This window comes from Meriones unguiculatus, chromosome 18 (genome assembly GCF_030254825.1).
Source record: "Meriones unguiculatus strain TT.TT164.6M chromosome 18, Bangor_MerUng_6.1, whole genome shotgun sequence".
NCBI lineage: Eukaryota > Metazoa > Chordata > Mammalia > Rodentia > Muridae > Meriones > Meriones unguiculatus.
Genome location: NC_083365.1, coordinates 36,836,503 through 36,854,230, shown reverse-complemented (window position 1 = coordinate 36,854,230; position 17,728 = coordinate 36,836,503). Strand labels below are relative to the sequence as shown.

Below are 17,728 nucleotides of genomic sequence, written 5' to 3'. Positions count from 1 at the left end.
GCTGACAGCTTGTGGAAGAAAGAAAGAAGGAATACGAGAAGAATTCCACAGAGGCTGCAGAGATAGAAGGCAGAACTCGGAGGAGGAGAAAGGATGCTACTGACAGTGCTTACAAAGGTGACACTGCAAGCCTGAATATATACTAGAAACCACTGAGTGGTACATGCAAAGGAAGAAGACATGGTGCATCTCTGTGAGTTCAAGGCTAGCCAGGTACAAATGGCAAACTCCAGACCCTGTCAGAAAAAAAGAGAGAGAGAGAGAAAGACAAAGAATGAAAAAAGGAAAGAGAAAGAGAGAGAAGGGGGAGAGAGGGACAAGAGAGAATAATGGAGCAAAGGGAAACGAAAATAACAGTGCATGCTGTCTCATTCACAGAATGCACAGAGAAAGGGGGTGTGGTACTTGGAGAGAGAAGAGACAGCATAAAAAAAGGTAAAAACAAGCAGAAGAGAGAGAAAGAGAAGGGATGGTAATAAGAGTGAAAATGATGCCAAGAGCAAACCATTCTTTTTATTCTTTCCCCCCCCGCCTCCCGAGACAGGGTTTCTCTGTGTAGCCTTGGCTGTCTTGGACTCCTTTTGCAGTCAGACTGGCCTCGAACTCATAGAGAGCCGCCTGCCTCTGCCTCGCCGAGGGCTGGGATTACAGGTGTGCACCACCATGCCCAGCTCTAAAATCCATTATTTCCTACACTGAAAAATTTATAAAGTAGTAATTACCATTTCAAACAAAAAATAAATTTTTTGGTGTTTTATTTACATCAAAACAACATGGTTCTTTCAAAAAAGCTGAGCAGTGTGAGATAAAGCTTAAATGGCTGAAGTACCCAGCAGCACCTACCTCGGGGAAAGGTCTCCGAAAGTGGTCCCATTTCAGAAGCTTCAGATAGGCATAATTCTGGACAGAAACAGAGGTCAGCACTGGAGCATCCCCAGAGCCAGCAGCCCCTCCCCCAGCCGGCAGGGCATGTTTGCACTTCTGAGTCAAAAGGTCATTTGAGGCCTCCTCCAGCCATTGGGTGACAAAGTCCAGGGAATCTGTGGAAAACAGGGTTGCACTCATTACCCTGACACTTGCAGAGACACTTCTTGGAATTACTTTCTGTAAGAAGGTAAAGAGGACTCTGACAGTGAATTTCAGAATAGAAAATGAACTTTGGGATCCACAGAACTGAATCCAAATCACTGCATTGCTCACAGATAGCTTCACGACCTCGGACAAGTCTACTCCTGTTACAAAGAAATGCACCTGCCTCACAGGCCGACAGAGGAAGTGCCTGGCCAGGCCTTGACCCCTGCCTTCCCACTCTCTTCTCTAGCAGTGACCACCGCATTTGAGGAGGCTGGACACCCAGGTGACATCATTTCTAAGGGACAGTAGTGCTTCTGGCCCACAGACAAACAGGACGGGACCAGCTGGAGTCCCTTGCATCGCTCAGCATTTCCACTGAGGGCTCACATAGGCCGGTGTGTAACTCACTGTGGTGGGAGCACTGTCAGTGGCCTCGGCTGGCTTTCAGTGGCCTCGGCTGGCTTTCAGTGGCCTCGGCTGGCTTTCAGTGGCCAATATGCTCCCTCTGCTTTCCTGAGTAATGCAACAGGTACCCTATTTGTCCTCCACATCTTGGCAGAGTTGCAGCCCTGGTGGAGGCCTCCTTTAAACCAAGCAGGCACTGGGTTACAGCTGCTGTCGGCCGCTCCCTGGTGTTCTCTGCACAGTTCTGCATTTGGTCCTGACTGCTGAACCACATGGCTTCAGCCTGCCTGTAACCTTCTGGAGACAGCCTTTCTCTGTGGCATCCAGGCTTTGGAGACCTTGAGATGCTAGGCAAGGACTAGACTCTGACGAGCAGGCTCTAGAGAGCTCCTGTGCAGCAATGAGCCTTTCACTGCGGCTGAGCTTCTGGTGGCCGACTCTACCACGCTCTTTGGCATCTGCCTCCTGAGGGGCACCATGGCAACGGAGAGACCGAATGATGTGCCAGCCAGTCTCCTCCCACTACTTCTGCTCTCTTTCCACTCTTCCCGGCCCCAAGCATCCACTTGAGGCTGCAGAAATTAACGTTTGGAGCCACTGAATCACCCAACCTGGGCAGGCAACCAGAGCTACTCAGAGACTGCCATTTTCATCCCCTCAGCAAAGCGGGGCTACATGAAACTCGCCAGACAGTGCATCTGTAAACATGGTAGAAACAACCAACCTAGATTCTTCTGTTTACCTGCAATTCTATGCCCGGCACTTGGGACACAGAGGCAAGACGACTGCTAGTTTAAGGCCAGCCCGGATTTCACAATTTCAGAGCCCAGGCTCAAAAACAAAACCAAAGCTAGGTGTGGCAGTGCATGCCTTTAGTCCTGGAACTAGAAAGGCGGTGTTGCAGGCTAGCCAGGGCTACATATATTTTGAGACCCTGTCTCAGAAAAAAATAAAATAACAAACAGACAAAAAAAAACAAAAAACAACCAACCAACAATAGATGTAACAAAGAGTAAAAGCTGATTTTTCCTATTTGTGAAAACAGATTTATGCATAGAGGAAAGAACAGTGATGTTTCCCTGTTGTTCCCATAAGCAGGAGAAAAACTAATTAGAAGAGATTTGTCATGAAAGACAAAGATCATGACCCAGAATACAATCTAGCTGAACCTGATATTTTCCCTGAGGGGGAAAAAAAAAAAAAAAAAAAAAATCAAAATTTAATCTAGTAATCTTCATTCTTTTCATTTTTACTCTCACACCCCATCCACATAGCTCATGCTTGTCAGTTGAGTTTATTTATTAGTATTTTGGTTCTGATGTTTAACAGCACCCCATCCTTTTCCTTTTTCCAATTACACTACCCTCATACATTCTTGTCTGGGGCTAGAAACGGTTGTTGGCTTTTATGTAACGTGTTACAGTAATTAAAATGCAACCCAAAAGCCAACAATGAAAAGGCATCACAGAGCTTACGTACTCGGCTGCTTCTCCAACACTTCCTGAAACTTCTTCCTCTCATACTCGACCGACTGCTGCATGAGGTGTGGCCTAATGCTGGTGATAGCAAAGTTAGCCATGTCTACTTTCATTAGGTCCAACACAGAAAATATTGCCCTGGAAAAAGAAAACAATTAGCAGGCATGGTTTAAAGGAAGAGAGACACATGTTTCATCTTAGAAAGGGGGGAAAAATCTGAAAAATAGATTAAGAAAATGAATTTGAAGCTGGGCACAGTGGCGCATGCCTGTAATCCCAGCACTCTGGAAAGCAGAGGCAGGTGGGATCTATATCTCTGGGAGTTCGAGGCCAGCCTAGTCTACAGAGAAAGGAGAAAGAGAATTTGGGGGCTGGAGAGATGGGTTAAGAGCACTTCCTGCTCTTCTGAGGACCTGTGCTAGCTGCTTTTATGTCAACTTGACATAAGCTAGAGTCATTAGAGAGGAGGGAGTCTCAGTTGAGAAAAGGCCTCCATGAGATTGAGCTGTAGGCAAGCCTGTAGGACATTTTCTTAGTGATTGACGGGGAGGGCCGAGCCCATTGTGGGTAGTGTCATCTTTGGGCTGATTATCTTGGGTACTACAAGAAAGCAGGCTTTAAGGGGGGGGGGGGGGGAGCAGGCCAAGCATGCCAGTAAGCAGCACTCTTACACGAGCTCTGCATGAGCTCCTGTCTCCAGGATCCCGCCCTGCTGGAGTTTCTGTCCTCGCTGCCTTTGATGATGAACCGTTATGCACAACTGAAGTGAAGTAAAACCTTTCCTCCCCAAGTTGCTTCTGGTCACAGTGCTTCAGCAAAGCAAATAGTAACCCTAATACAAACTGGTACCAGGATCATGGGGTATCGCTGAGACAAACCTGACCCATGTTGTTTTGGGACAGTTGTGGGAGGACTTTGGAACCTTGGGCTAGAAGTCATTGAGTGTTCAAAGCTCAATGAGCTTTTCCGTGGGAGCTGAAAGATGCTGAGAGCAGTAGAGCCGATAGAGGCCTGGCTTGTGACATTCCAGAGGGAAGTGTAAGACTCACTTAAAGACTGTCAAGGCTATTTGCTATTTGGAGTTGACAATCTGTGTTCTGGCTAGCTGGGGTTGGAGACTGAATCAACTGTGGTTGACAAGATACCAGAACCACTCAAGTGAAACCTTCACATTACTGCAACAAGTGGTGCAGTTCAGCTGGGGTAAGGAATCTGTAGTGATTAAGGAGATGAGCATCGCTAAGGTGCAATCTTCTGGGAAGTGTTTCCTCAAAGCCAGTACTCAAGCTGCGTCAGAGGTGACCAAGGTTGTCCCTCACACTGACAGCTGAACTTGGTAACATGTAAGAGTCACCCAGCTTGTACTGGTTTTGATGGCATAAAGGGGTCATAGAGAGCAACTAAGGCTTGGCACTATGAGACCATTGGTGAAGGTGGAGCCAAAATCGCAGTGAAGGCCCAGAACTCAAGGGGTCATGGAGAAGTTAGGCTTTGCACCATGAAGAGAGCCCACGGCAGGCTGTTGGTGAAAACGCAGCCCAGTTGCAGCAGAAGCTCCCAGCATTTTCAGACACCATGGAAGGATCAGGGACAGCAGCAGTCATGGTGAAGTGGAGCTAGCCGGAACCTAGCCAATAAGCTGGTTTGTACTGCATAGGGTGGAAAAAAATGACCCAGGCTCTTTGCAGGAGCCCAAAACAGCATCAGGGAGTCCCAGATACTGGAAACGGAGTGATTTACACAGGTGGAGTTTGGTTTTGCCTTGATCTGTTTGTGACTGTGCCCTGGTTCTTCCCCCGTTTTTAAATTTCTGTAACAGCCCACAGTCGAGAGACGGGTTTTGAAAGAGATTTTGGGTTTTTAGAGACTGGGTATTTTAAAGAGACTGAACTTTTTTCTTTTGTTTTTTTGAGACAGGGTTTCTTGCTGTAGCCTTGGCTATCCTAGACTCACTCTGTAGGTCTTACAGAAATCTGCCTGCCTCTGCCTCCTCAAGGGATTACAGGTGTGTGTCATGCCTGGCTTGAGACGGAACTTTTAACATGTTTGAATTTATAAAAACCATGGAACTTTTATTTTTATTACTTTTATTTGTCTATTTATTTGGGGGAGTTTTTTCAAGACAGGGTCTCTTTGTGTAGCCCTGGCTGTCCTGGACTCACTCTGCAGACCAGGCTGGCCTCGAACTCAGAGATTCGCCTGCCTCTGCCTCCTGAGTGCTAGGATTAGAGGTGTGCACTACCACCACCTGGCTGCCCATGGGACAGTTAAAGTTATTTATGTTTTATATAGTGGTATTAATATTAACATGCCATCTTGGGGATAAATGAAAGGTTCTAACTGAAAAGTGGTAAGTCTGTGTGTCAAGCTGGCAAGGGATTGATCAGTTGCGCTGCCTAGTTTTATGTCAACTTAACACCAGCTAGAAACATCAGAGAGAAGGGACCTCAGTTCAATTCCCAGCACCTATGTTGGGTAGCTCTCTGGCCTCCCCATCTACACTCACATACATATACCCACAGACATAAAATTAGAAATAAAAATCTTTTCTAAAAAGTAAAACAAATTTGGTACACACTTAACTCAAGTCTTGAAAGACTACAAAGTTTTACAGTGCTTTTAACCCCTAATCTCACCCTGTTCTTCACACTTGACACTGCCTTTACAGCCCAGAACTTGTTCCTTGGTTCAGGTCTGCCCTCCCGGCAGCCTAAGGAAGGATAGAAATCTTTCCCTGAGTAGAAGCCCCTTTATCTTTGTGCTTACATAGGTTAATTTATTTTCTAAGCTAAGAGTGAGAATTAGCTAGGTGAGGTAGCGCACGTCTTTAGTCCCAGCACTCTGAAGGCAGACGCAGGAGGGTCTCTGCAAGTTTGAGGTCAGCGTGATCTACAAATGGAGTTCCAGAACAGCCAGGGCTACAAGGAGAGACACTGTTTCCAACAAAAAAAGAACAAAAATTAACTTCTTTCTTCCTCCCTCCTACCCCATTTTCTGTGTTTTAAGAGTTAGTTTATGCTGTAGTTCAGTGGCATAATTGCTAGTTCACATTCTGTACCCAAAGGACAAACTCCTGACCTGCTACCGCAAATGCCTTCCATCCTGTCGGGCCTACACCATGGCTATGAACTGCTAAGGGCCCACTGGCCAGAGGCAGTTAAGAACCCAAGGCCCACCAAGGTCCAGGTGTAGATGTGGCCCTGCACAAAAGCAGGAAAAGGATCAGATGTGCTTTGGGGTCCATGGCTCCTAGAACCAGCCTTCCCAGAGGCTCATGTACACGCAGAGATGCATTTGGAACCCTTCCCCAGGTGTTCCGTCCAGCTTACAATCCACAGCAGCCTGCTTGGCCCGAGAGGCATCATCTCTACTACAAACACTCCCAGAAGTTCCCTAAGACTACCCACAGGGAAGCAGAAGCCATCAGAAACTGCCCATGGGCAGGTACTTTTTTAGAGTAACCCCAGACATGCTCACATGTGCTTTCAAAAAACCCAGATCTCCTAACTTCTCTTTATAAAAGTTAAAAGACTGGACAACCTGAGTCATCACAGCCACAACCAGCAGGAGCTAAGCACTGCTCTCTCCCTTGTTTATCTGACGTATTCATTCACTCATTTAAAAGAAATGATTTTTTAAGCCAGGTGCAGTGGCACATGCCTGAATCCCAGCACTTGGGGAGGGGGAGGGGAGGCAGAGGCAGATGGGTCTCTGAGTTTGAGGCCAACCTTGCCTAGAGTGATTCTAAGACATCCAAGGCTACACAGAGAAACCCTGTCTCAGAAAACAAAAAACAAAAAGATGTATTTATTATTTTATGAGCATTGGTGTCAGATTCCCTGGAACTGGAGTTACTGAGAGTTGTGAGCTGCCAAGTGGGTGCTGGGAATTCAACCCAAGTCCTCTGGAAGAACAGCCAGTTCTCTTAACCACTCAGCTATCTCTCCAGCCCTCATTCATTCATTTTTAAGACAGTATCTCACTCACTATGTGCCCCATACTGAATATGAACTCAAGATCCTCCCTTAGCCTGCTACATAAACAGTGGCTATGAATGGCAAAATTCCTACATTTTCATGTTTTGGATGTTTGTTTTAGAAACACTTTTGAAATGACCAAGTCCCTAGACTTAAGGAAGTGAAAATCTGCAAACAGGTCTTCAACTAGGTATACTGTGACGGAGCTACTATTCCATACCTGAAGAGAGGCACTATTTCCTTAATGTCCTTTAGCTTTTTAACTTCCTCATCTCGAACAGGTGCACACAATGTCCCCATCATGCCAATAATGAATTCTGCCAGCTTGGAAATGTCTAGGGCCCCATTCTCTGCTTCTTGTTTTATCAGCTCCAGATCCAATACTTCTGTTATTTGGTTTCTTAGTCTAGTGTGACCAGGCAGCAAGAATGATAACAGAGTCTACGAGAGAGCACAGCTAAATTCAATCAGGATTTCTCCATCAGGCATCATTTTTATTATACATAAAGAATATATTACTATTCAAAAGTAAAGGATCACCAACTGCTATTATAATGTAGCACATATTTTTAGCCTCTTATTTAACAAATCTACAAACATGCACACAAATCATTTAAAATAGCTATTTAGGCTCCATTCATATTTGATCAATCACCTGGATGCAAAACGAAACAAAACAAAAACCTGGGAGTTTGTTGGTTGGTTTGTGTCTGTCCTTTGAGGCAAGGTCTTTGCTGCATATGGCTACAAGCTAGCTATCCTTCTGCCTCAGCTTCCCAAAGTGCTAGGATCATAGGTTTGTGTTACGATGTTTGGCTAAAACTTATTAGTAATAAGTTCCTTTGCTTATTAGTAATAAGTTCCTTATTACAAACTTATTAGTAATAAGACAGTTACTATGGAAGCCTGTGAGGCAACCACTGAGTCCAATTTTCCCAAGTAATAATTCTTCAATATGAAAGCTAAAGCCACTGCAGAAACAGTCCTTCCATCTACCTCCACTGCCTTCTCTAGCCCAAGGTGCAGTCACTTTTTGACCAACATTGAATTGGTCCAAATGGGACCAAATTGAATACGCCCATACCTAGTAAAAGTTTATAAATACTCCATTATGTCATAATCCAAGTTTGTAGTCTCTAAATAATATGGACGTTTTCTTTGTTATACAAAAGTAGTACCTTCAAGTTATCATGGCTTGGTTGAAAAAAAATTTTTTTAAAGGGCAGTGCTGCCAAGTCAAAAACCCTTCCTTCAAATAATTTAACTTTGTGGCCCTCGATCTCTTTAATCTTCTGGTATAATAACAGACGCTGAATGAATACTCCCTAAGCCCCACTCACTCTTCCTCTCACCTCCTTGATCTCTCCAACAAGTTTGATGGCATGGTCATATGTTGGGGGATCTTCACTTAGCTGGACACTCAAACAATCCCAGAATGCTTTATGCACAATCTCCTTTACTCTCTTCTCCAAGCTGAAGACAATAGGAAAAATAAAAAGACAAATATTATATATATATATAATATACATTATATATGTGTGAGTTTAAAATCACTTTCAGGGCTGGAGAGATGGCTCAGAGGTTAAGAACACTCGCTGTTCTTCCAAACGTCCTGAGTTCAAGTCCCAGCAACCACATGGTGGCTCACAGTCATCTATAGGGAGATCTGGAGTACAGGCAGAATGTTGTATAAATAATAAATAAATCTTAAAAAAAAAATAAATAAAATAAAATCACTTTCAAAACCATAAATTCTATGGCTACAGGGCAACAAATCTTCAAAACCATTGGAACCAAGGAAATATGCACCTGGTGAGTAGAGGGGGAGCCGTTTCTAACATGGACTCTGTTACCTGCTTTTGGATCACTTCCCCCTGGCTGTACTGCCTTGCCTGGCCTCAAGGGATGAAGCTATGCTCAGACCTCATGTGATTTGATGTGCTGGGGAAGGTTAACACGTGGAAGGGGGCTGCCCTTTTCTAGGGAGAAAGGGAGAGAAGGGGGAGGGAAGGAAGTGTGGGGACTGAGAAGAAGGAAAGGAGCGGGCACCCTTGGGATATAAAGTAAATAAACTGACATATATAGATATAGATATATATAAAGAAAAGACAAAAAGTTAAAGAAATAATAATAATCCCAGCCGATAATCCCAGCACTCAGCGAGGCAGAGGCAGGTGGATCTCTGAGTTCGAGGCCAGACTGGTCTACAAAGTGAGTCTAGGACAGCCGAGGCTACACAGAGAAACCCTGTCCTGAAAAATCAAAATAACAAAACAAAGAACCAAAGAAGAGTAGCTTTCCCCTCACTTAGCAGCCAACATAAAGCCAAGTAACTAGCATAGCGCTAATCGTTCCATAGGGAACGGAGACTAGGAGCCTGGAGAGATGGCTAAGGGCATTTTCTGTTCTTGCAGAAGACATGGACTTATTTCTCAGCACCCACAACTCCAGTCCAGGAAATCCAACACTCTTCTGACCGCTGTGGGCACCAGGCATGTACATGTTCCATATAAATACATGAAAGAAAAACATCCATGCACATAAAATTTTAAATGGTAAAATTTCTCGAGACTGGAAAATTGAGAGTTGCTAATTTTAGTTTCTCTGACCTCAGCAAGTTCCTATGATACACATGTGAACACAGGTGTCTATAGAGGCCGAAGGCGATGGATCACCTGGAAGTGGAGCTCCAGGCAGCTGTACCCTGGCCGGCATAGGTGCATGAAACTGAACTCAGTCCTCTTGCAAGAGCAGTAAGCACTCTTAACTATTGAGCCATCTCTCCAGCCTTAATCTTTGTTATTATCTTGGTTTGTTTTTTTTGTTTGTTTTTGAGACAGGGATGCCTATAGCCTGGCTTCTAAATTACTACACAGTTGAGGATGACCTTGAACTGATCCTCCTGCCTCCACTTTCTGAGTGTTGGTCATGTACCTCCTCACCTGGCTTCCTTGTCTTCACATAGTTTAAAATCTGGCTAAGGGTGCAAGTTAGATGACATCTACAGTACAATGACACAGTTACAAGGAGAAGAATAAAAATGCACTAAAAACATTGAGAAAAGAAGGAAAGAAATGGCTAAGTCCTGACAGGGAAAAGATGGCATCGAAGGTCCTCACAGACCAGATGCTTTCTTTGAATCCTGAACCATGTGTGGCTTTCAGACCCACATTCACAAGTCACGCCTACCTAGGAAGACTTTTCTCACTGATGGACAAAAGGAAGAATGTACTTGAACACGCTGGCATCGAAGGATAAGCCAGTCCCGGAACTGGGAAATGCTCCAATAAACAAGTCCACGCACGCACCTGCCTTCTGCTAACTCAACAGCGTTGATCCGGAAGTCTCCATTTACTACAATTTCGTGGGCCAGAGCCATGTTGGTGACTCCTTTTGCTGTTTCTAGAAGTTCCTCTACAGTGACAAGCCGAGAAGGGCTAGCTGTAACAAAAAAAGCAGTGTAAACTCTGTTAAGCTAAGGCCCAAGATGGCAGCTGCAGTAATAACTGTACCCCAACATTGCAAACAACAGGGTTAGCTTTTTATTTTTCTTTTACCTAGAATGCTAAAAGTAATGAGCATTTACACAAAACATGGCTGCCACTAAGACTGCTCAGTGGAAAACAGTACAGCAAACTGGGACTGGAAATTTAAATTACAGGTTTTCATTACTCCAATAAGCTGAAGGTTTATGATCTGCCTCTGTGAAATCCTGTCTTCCCAAAAGAAAAGTAGCAGATTTAAGACCTTACACCTTCTCTGGGTGTAAGATAACTCAGTGGGTTAAGGGGCCTGCCTGCCAAGCCTGTTGATTGGAGACTCATCCCTGGAACCCTCAGGGTAGAAGGTCAGAACTGACTCCTCTGACCTTCACATGTGCACTCTGGTATGTGTGAGCCCATAAACAGATAAAAACAAGTATATTTTTAAAAGATCTTTTCTGCTCACATAAACAACTTACTTTTGCACTAACACTGATAGTTCCCAAAATTGAAATAGCATTAATTCTTAAGTAAGGTTGAAGCCAATGTCCTAGGAGTCACGAGATGGCTCAGCATGTAAAGGTGCTTGCTACCAAGGCTGACAACCTGAGTTCAATCCCTGGGACCCATATGGTAAGAGAACCAAATCCACTTGTTCAATAACCTTCGCAGAGACTACACAGACACATCACACTCACACACACATTAAATGTTAAAATTTTTAAAAATAAAAAGTTACCTTAATCCCAATACTCAGGAGGCAGAGGCAGGTGGATCTTTCTGCTTTCAAGGCCAGCCTGGTCTACAGAGCTCATTGCAGGACAGTCAAAGCTACACACACAAACAAGCAGTATGAGAGGCCCCACAATTCCAGAAGTTGGGAGGTAGAGGCAGGAGGATCAGGAGTTCAGGAGTTAAAGTTGAAAACCAGCCTGGGTTATAGATATGACACTGTCTCAAAATCTAAACCTGGTTTAAGACAGAGATCTCTGTAGCTTGCCAATGAACAGACTGGAGGTAGGAGATACTAGAATTCTATGGTATACAGACCTGCTAAATCAAAACCTCAAAAAAAAATCACCAAGATCCCCCCCATGGTGATACGCTCTACCCTTCAAACCTGATAAGCAATGTCACTGCTCTGCCCAGGGTTTAACATATGAGAAGTTTCTAGGCTAAAGAAAAATAAGTTTCCTTCCAACTTTATTCTTTCCCTTTGTTCCCCTCTTCCTCCTAAAAAGGGAACCAAATCTAAGAGTTGTCTATATCCTGTTTGGTTCCAAAAAAAAAAAAAAACACTTCACTGAATCATATATGGAGAAGTAGTAGAAGTATTTAAAATTCTTCCTCATAAAGTTCTTAACATTTCCAGAAAATATTACTACAAAATAAAATTAATATCATACCTATATAAAATATAATAAATGTCCCAAAAATACTTTTATTAAATAAATGTCCCTAGATAATACTTTTTCAATTCTTGATAGTATATGGAGATGTTAGTTTTCTCTAAGTCAATCTATTGTTAAACATGTTCTACCAAAATCCCAGAAGACTTTTTTGAAATTTCCTAATTGACTCTAAAATTTTTATGGAAGTGCAAAAGACCCAGAGAGCCAAGACTGTTCTAGAAAGAAGCCTGGAAAATTTTTGCTGATTTCAAGACTTTCTGTCAAGCTATAATCATTAAGACTATAAAGTTTCACATACACAGACATATAGATTGACAGAGAATACAGAAATAAACAGTGTATATAAATTTATTTATATATTTAAACTCTTAGAAAACCAAAAGACACTCAGCTGGGTGTAATGGTGCACACCTTTTTTTTTTTTAGGCGGGAGGTGAGACAGGGTTTCTCTGTGTAGCCCTGGTTGTCATGGAACTCACTCTGTAGATCAGGCTGGCCTCACTCACAGAGATCTGCCTCCCTCTGCCTCCTGAGTGCTGGGATTAAAGGCTCGTGCCACCACCACCCTGTGGATGGTGCACTTTTAATCTCAGGACTCAGGAGGCAAAAACAGGCAAATCTAGACTCAAGGCTAGCCTGTTGTACAGAGAGAGAGAGAGACCCTCTCCCAAAACAAATTAATAACAAAAATCCCCAAGAACAATGACATAAAAAAGACCCTCCATTCTTTTCTCCAAGATAAATAAAAACCAATTCAAATTGAGTTATGAACTCGATAAAACAGCTAAGATAATAAAAGTTTTAGAAGATGAAAGAAAGTCTGTGATCTTAGATTAAGGAGCGTATTGTAGGATACAGTGGTAGGGGCGGCTTAGCGCACTGTGTATTCAAAGGCCGATTTCTGTGCCCGGAGATCTGGTTGCAGCCCAGATGTGTACATTGTCATGGCTACTGAACAATCTTCTGTCTCACTGTTGTATAAAAGTTGTTCTCATCGTCTCTAAATGGTTTATAAAGAGCTGAACAGCCAGTAACTGAGCAGAAGAGGAGAGTTGAGGTAGGACTTCTTCCAGTTAGGGAGTCTCAGGTAGAGGCGAGAGAAAAGGAGAAGGTTGCCATGAGGAGAAGGTCACCAAGAGCCATGAAGACAAACACGGAGCAGGAACAGCCAAGGCAAGACTAAGCTGGCAGGTAATATAGCAAATGGCTGGGAAGTAGGCTAGGCCAGCATAGTCGGGGTAGACTGGGTGAGTATCTGCCCAGGTACAGTGCTTTAAACCTTATGAATAAATGTAATAGACCTCCATGGCATTATCTGAGAGCTAGAATATGTGTAGAAAAAGCCTCTGCAGTAATTTTACAATACAAAAAGCTCAAACTAAGAAAAACTAATAAATTAGACTTCTATTTAGAATTTGTATTCCAAGTCAGGTGCAGTGGCGCATGCTTGTCATCCCAGCACTCACGGGGGCAGAGGCCGGTAAATCAAGACCAGCCTGGTATACAAAGCAAGTCCAGGACAGCCAGGGCTACCCAGAGAAACCCTGTTTTGAAAAAACCAAAAACACACGTACTGTGTGAAAGACCTACTAAGAACATGGAAGTATGCCTCCAGAGAAAACACAGGTAAAGCACCTGAGAGACATAAAACCAGCTCTACGAGAGCCCAGAATTCAACAATAGACAAGTATCCAATAAAAGTGAGCAAAAGATTCAAACACACAGTTCTTCAAAGAAGATACACAAATGCCTACTAAGTACATGGAAAGATGCTAATTGTCACTAGGGAAATGCAAGTTAAACAGAGTGAGCTGTAACTACGTATGTACTAGTTCTGGCCAGAAGCATACCTGACCATGCCAAATACCCTGAACTAGGCACAAAGATCGTGTCTAGACTTAACATGTGGAGGTGAGATATGAAGCAGCAGTTGATGTGGTGTGTGTGTGTGTGTGTGTGTGTACGCACATGTATGTGCAACAGGTCAATCTTGAATGTCATTTCCCAGAAGCCATCGGTCTTGTTTTGTGAGCCAGGGTCTGGAACTTGGAACTCGCCTTGTGCGCTATGCTGTCCGGACAGCAAGTTCTGCTGATCCGTCTCTGCCTCTTCTGGTCTGGAATTACAAGCATGTGCCAGCCACCATATCTAGCTGTTTTATGTGGCTTATGGAAATTCAAATTCAGATCCTTCTGCTTGAGCAAACACTTTGCCATTTGATCTATATTCTCAGCCCTCCTGACGGTTTTTTTTATAAAGAAAACCACTTACCACATGACTCAGAAACCCCACTCCTAATCCATTAGCCAACAAACAGAAAATAAGGTCATATTCAGACTTGTACCCATATATTAACAATCTTACTCACAAAACCTTGATAAATTCAAATGTCTATCATTTGCAGAAGAATAAAGAAATGGTGAGCAGGTGAGGTGGTACACACTTTTAATCCCAGTACTTGGGAGGCAGAGGCATGTTGTGAATGTTCTGGTTTGTGATATAGAAACATGTTTTTGTTATAATCCCAAATGGTTTTAGTTTGGGCACACCTGTTGTCTCATGCAGAGCGTGCTCTTTGCCAGCTGGAATTAGTTGAATTCTGAGGGCTATAAAGAGGATAGCCCAGAGGAAGAAGAGGTAGTCCCTTGGAAGAGTTGGAGGACAACTGCTTGCTGCTGGTTCATCCTGCTGCTATGTTTACCGTTTGCTGGTTACCTGGACTTCTGGATTTCCTGACGATGGATATTGGTATTGCCCCCAAAAGAATCCTACGACCCTACCCAGCAGGGAGAGGTAAAGAGGGCTATGCCCCCTTTTTCCCTTACAATCTTCTTTCCCCCCCCACCTGTGGTTGGGGAATTGGGAGGGAAGTATAAGCTTTAAGGAACCCCCAAATAATTTGCATTTGAAAAACTAGCAAAGGTAGGCAAATCTTTGTGAGTTCAAGACTAACCTGGTCTACAAAGTGAGTCTAGGACAGTCAGGGCTTTTACAGAGAAAAACCCTGTCTCAGAAAACCAAACATGAAATGTTACTTGGCAATAAAAAGGAACTACTGTTTAATGCAAAACCACAAATTTCGAGAGAACTATCTCAAGTGATAGCGTCAGATATAAATAACCATATTCACTAAAATGCTATTTTTTTAATTATTTTAAAATACTCAAGTGTTTTGTTTGTTACGTGTTCATGCCACCACATGTGTATGGACGCAGAGGACAAGTGGTGCGAGTCTGTTCTCTCTTTCCATGATGCAGGTGCCCAAGATTGAACCTTTAAGTCAGGGGGCTTGGCAGGGAGCACCTTTTCTCACTGAGCCACATCAGCTCTAAAATTCCATTTATATAAAGTTACACAAACAGCAAGATTATACAGAAAGCAGATCAGTGGTTACCAAGGGCTGCGATGGACGGAAGAGATTTGCTGCCAAGGGGCACAAGAGAATTCTGGGAGCTGATGGCCATATCCTAGCAGCTCAAGGTTGTGGTGCAGTTATAAATGTCATCCAACCATGCTGTGACAGCTGCACCGTCCATTTGTAAAGTCAAAGGAACCCAAGGATTTGAGATACACTCACACACATGTGTGTGTAAATACATGTATACATCTTGCTCAGGGTTACGTAATTGAAACTGATATAAGATATACAGATACTGGTTACTATTTTCCCCAAGCTTATCAACATCAAATGTCAAGCATTATTAACCTCCATCAGGTTTTTTGTTGTTTTTTGTAGTTCTGGTTGTCCTAGAATGTATAGACCAGGTTGGCCTAGAACTCACAGAGCTCCAGCTGCCTCTACCCGCTGAGTGCCGGGATTAAAGATATGCAACACTAACACCTGGCTGCATGAGGCTTTGTAAACCTTTCCTATTTGTGACTTTTTTTTTTTTCAGAATTTATTTTTATTTTACGTGCATTGGTGTGAAGATGTCAGATTCCCTGGAACTGGAATAACAGTTATGAACGGTCATGCGGGTAGTTGGGAACTGAACTCCTGTCCTTCAGAAGAGCAGATAGTGCTCTTAATCACTGAGCCATCTCTCTAGACCCAACTTTTGCTGTTGGTTGGTTGTTTTTTCAAGACAGGGTTTCTTGGGGACTGGAGAGATGGCTAAAAGGATATGAACACTGGATGCTCTTCCAAAGGTCCTGAGTTCAATTCCCAGCAACCACATGGTAGCTTACAAGCATCTATAATGAGATCTGGTGCCCTCTTCTAACATGTAGACAGGACACTATATACATAATGAATGAATGAATGACATGGTTTCTCTGTGTAGCTCTGGCTGTCCTAGCACTCACTCTGTAGATCAGGCTGTCTTCGAACTCAGAGATCCATCTGCCTGCCTCTGCCTCCTGAGATTAAAGGCAAGCACCATTACCACCTGCCTCTTATAATTCTTTTTCGCTCTAACTTTTATTTGACCCAGGATACATAGGGCATTAAAAACCACATATACACATTCAACATTTACTGTTAATAAACCATAAAGAATTGTATTTTAAAGCATTTTTTTTTAAACAGTGTTTCTCTGTGTAGCCTTAGCTGTCCTAGACTCACTTTGTAGACCAGGCTGGCCTCAAACTCAGATCTGCCTGCCCCTGCCTCCCTGAATGCTGGGATTAAAAGGTGTGTGCCTCAGCTTAAAGCATTTCTTTAGAGCACTTGCTAGCATTCTGGAGGACCCAGGTTTAGTTCCCACCACCATGTGGGTGGCTGACACCAGCCTGCAGTCCAGCTCAGGGCGATCTGCCCACCTCCCCGGCCTCAATGGGCACCTACACATGCCAGCCTGGTCTACAAAGCGAGTTCCAAGACAGGCAGGGTCACACCTAGAAATCCTGACTCAAACAAAAAGAAAGAAGGAAGGAAGGAAGGAAGGAAGGAAGGAAGGAAGGAAGGAAGGAAATAAAGAAGGAAGGAAGGCAAGCCTTTGCATGCTAATAAGATAGATATGCTTACAAAAGGAATTAAAGCTTGGTTGACCAGTTGACACTGAAGTACAAGCAGCATCTTCGATGTTTTTCAAAGTTGAAGGACACTGATTTTGTAATTGTACATTCTGAGAACACTGTTATACATATGTAGTAAAAAATAACAGAAGCACGTTTAAGGTCTTTCAAGAAACTGCTGGAAATTTTGTCCCAATCCTAACCTAAATTTCAATTATTTTTTTTAATGAAACATCAATTTTTTGTTTGCTTGTCTGTTTTCAGACAGGGTTTCTGTGTAATCCTATCCTAGAACTCACTCTATAGACCAAGCAGTCCCCAAATTCAGAGATCTACCTGCCTCTGCCACCTGAGTGCTGGAAATCAAAGGTGTGTGCCGCCACCACCACCCAACTCTAATATCAATTTTTAAAATAATTTTTAAAAGAATTGTGTGTGTCTACGTACATCTATATGAATGTGAGTGCTGGAACCCAAAGTGGGGAAAAAAAATTGGATTTCTTAGAGCTAGAGTTATAGACTATTGTAAGTCGCCCAATGTAGGTGCTGGAAATGAAACTTGGGTCTTTTTTAGCAGCTTCTGGCTCCCTGAAAACTTGATCATGGGTCCTAGGAAAATACTCTTGTCATAGACATAAGCACATGTATTTTCAAATAATGTAGCCCAATACCAGCTTCACATTAATTTAGACTCATGCCATCATTGACAGAATGCAAAAAAAAAATCTCATTTATTGGAAATTACAGTTAATAGAAACCATGTTAGCAGTAGCGGTTAGTTTTCTGCTACTGTAGGGAATATTGGAGATAAACCAACTCAAGAGAAAAAGTTGTTGGTAGCTCACACCAGTAATCCTAGCACTCAGGGGCTGAGACAGACTACATGGTTAAAGGCCAACCCACAAAGTGAGCTCCAGGGCAGCCTAGAGAATGAGACCTTGACT

General features: G+C 43.3%; 1 protein-coding gene across 3 annotated transcripts in view; it reads right to left on the bottom strand.

Moving 5' to 3' along the window:
* The window catches only part of Tcp11l1 (t-complex 11 like 1), a 32,975-nt gene that overhangs the window by 8,466 nt on the left and 6,781 nt on the right, over positions 1-17,728 (bottom strand). For 2 of the 3 annotated variants that reach the window (XM_021646365.2, XM_021646366.2), the window contains exons 4-8: positions 10,243-10,375; positions 8,287-8,407; positions 7,155-7,375; positions 2,959-3,095; positions 844-1,040 (exon numbers count right to left, since the gene is read on the bottom strand). In XM_021646365.2, coding sequence (XP_021502040.1) covers positions 844-1,040; positions 2,959-3,095; positions 7,155-7,375; positions 8,287-8,407; positions 10,243-10,375 — 809 coding nt within the window. Of the gene's footprint in view, positions 1-843; positions 1,041-2,958; positions 3,096-7,154; positions 7,376-8,286; positions 8,408-10,242; positions 10,376-16,794; positions 16,904-17,728 lie in introns of all 3 variants that reach the window. The other variant, XM_060372085.1, reaches the window with a different exon arrangement.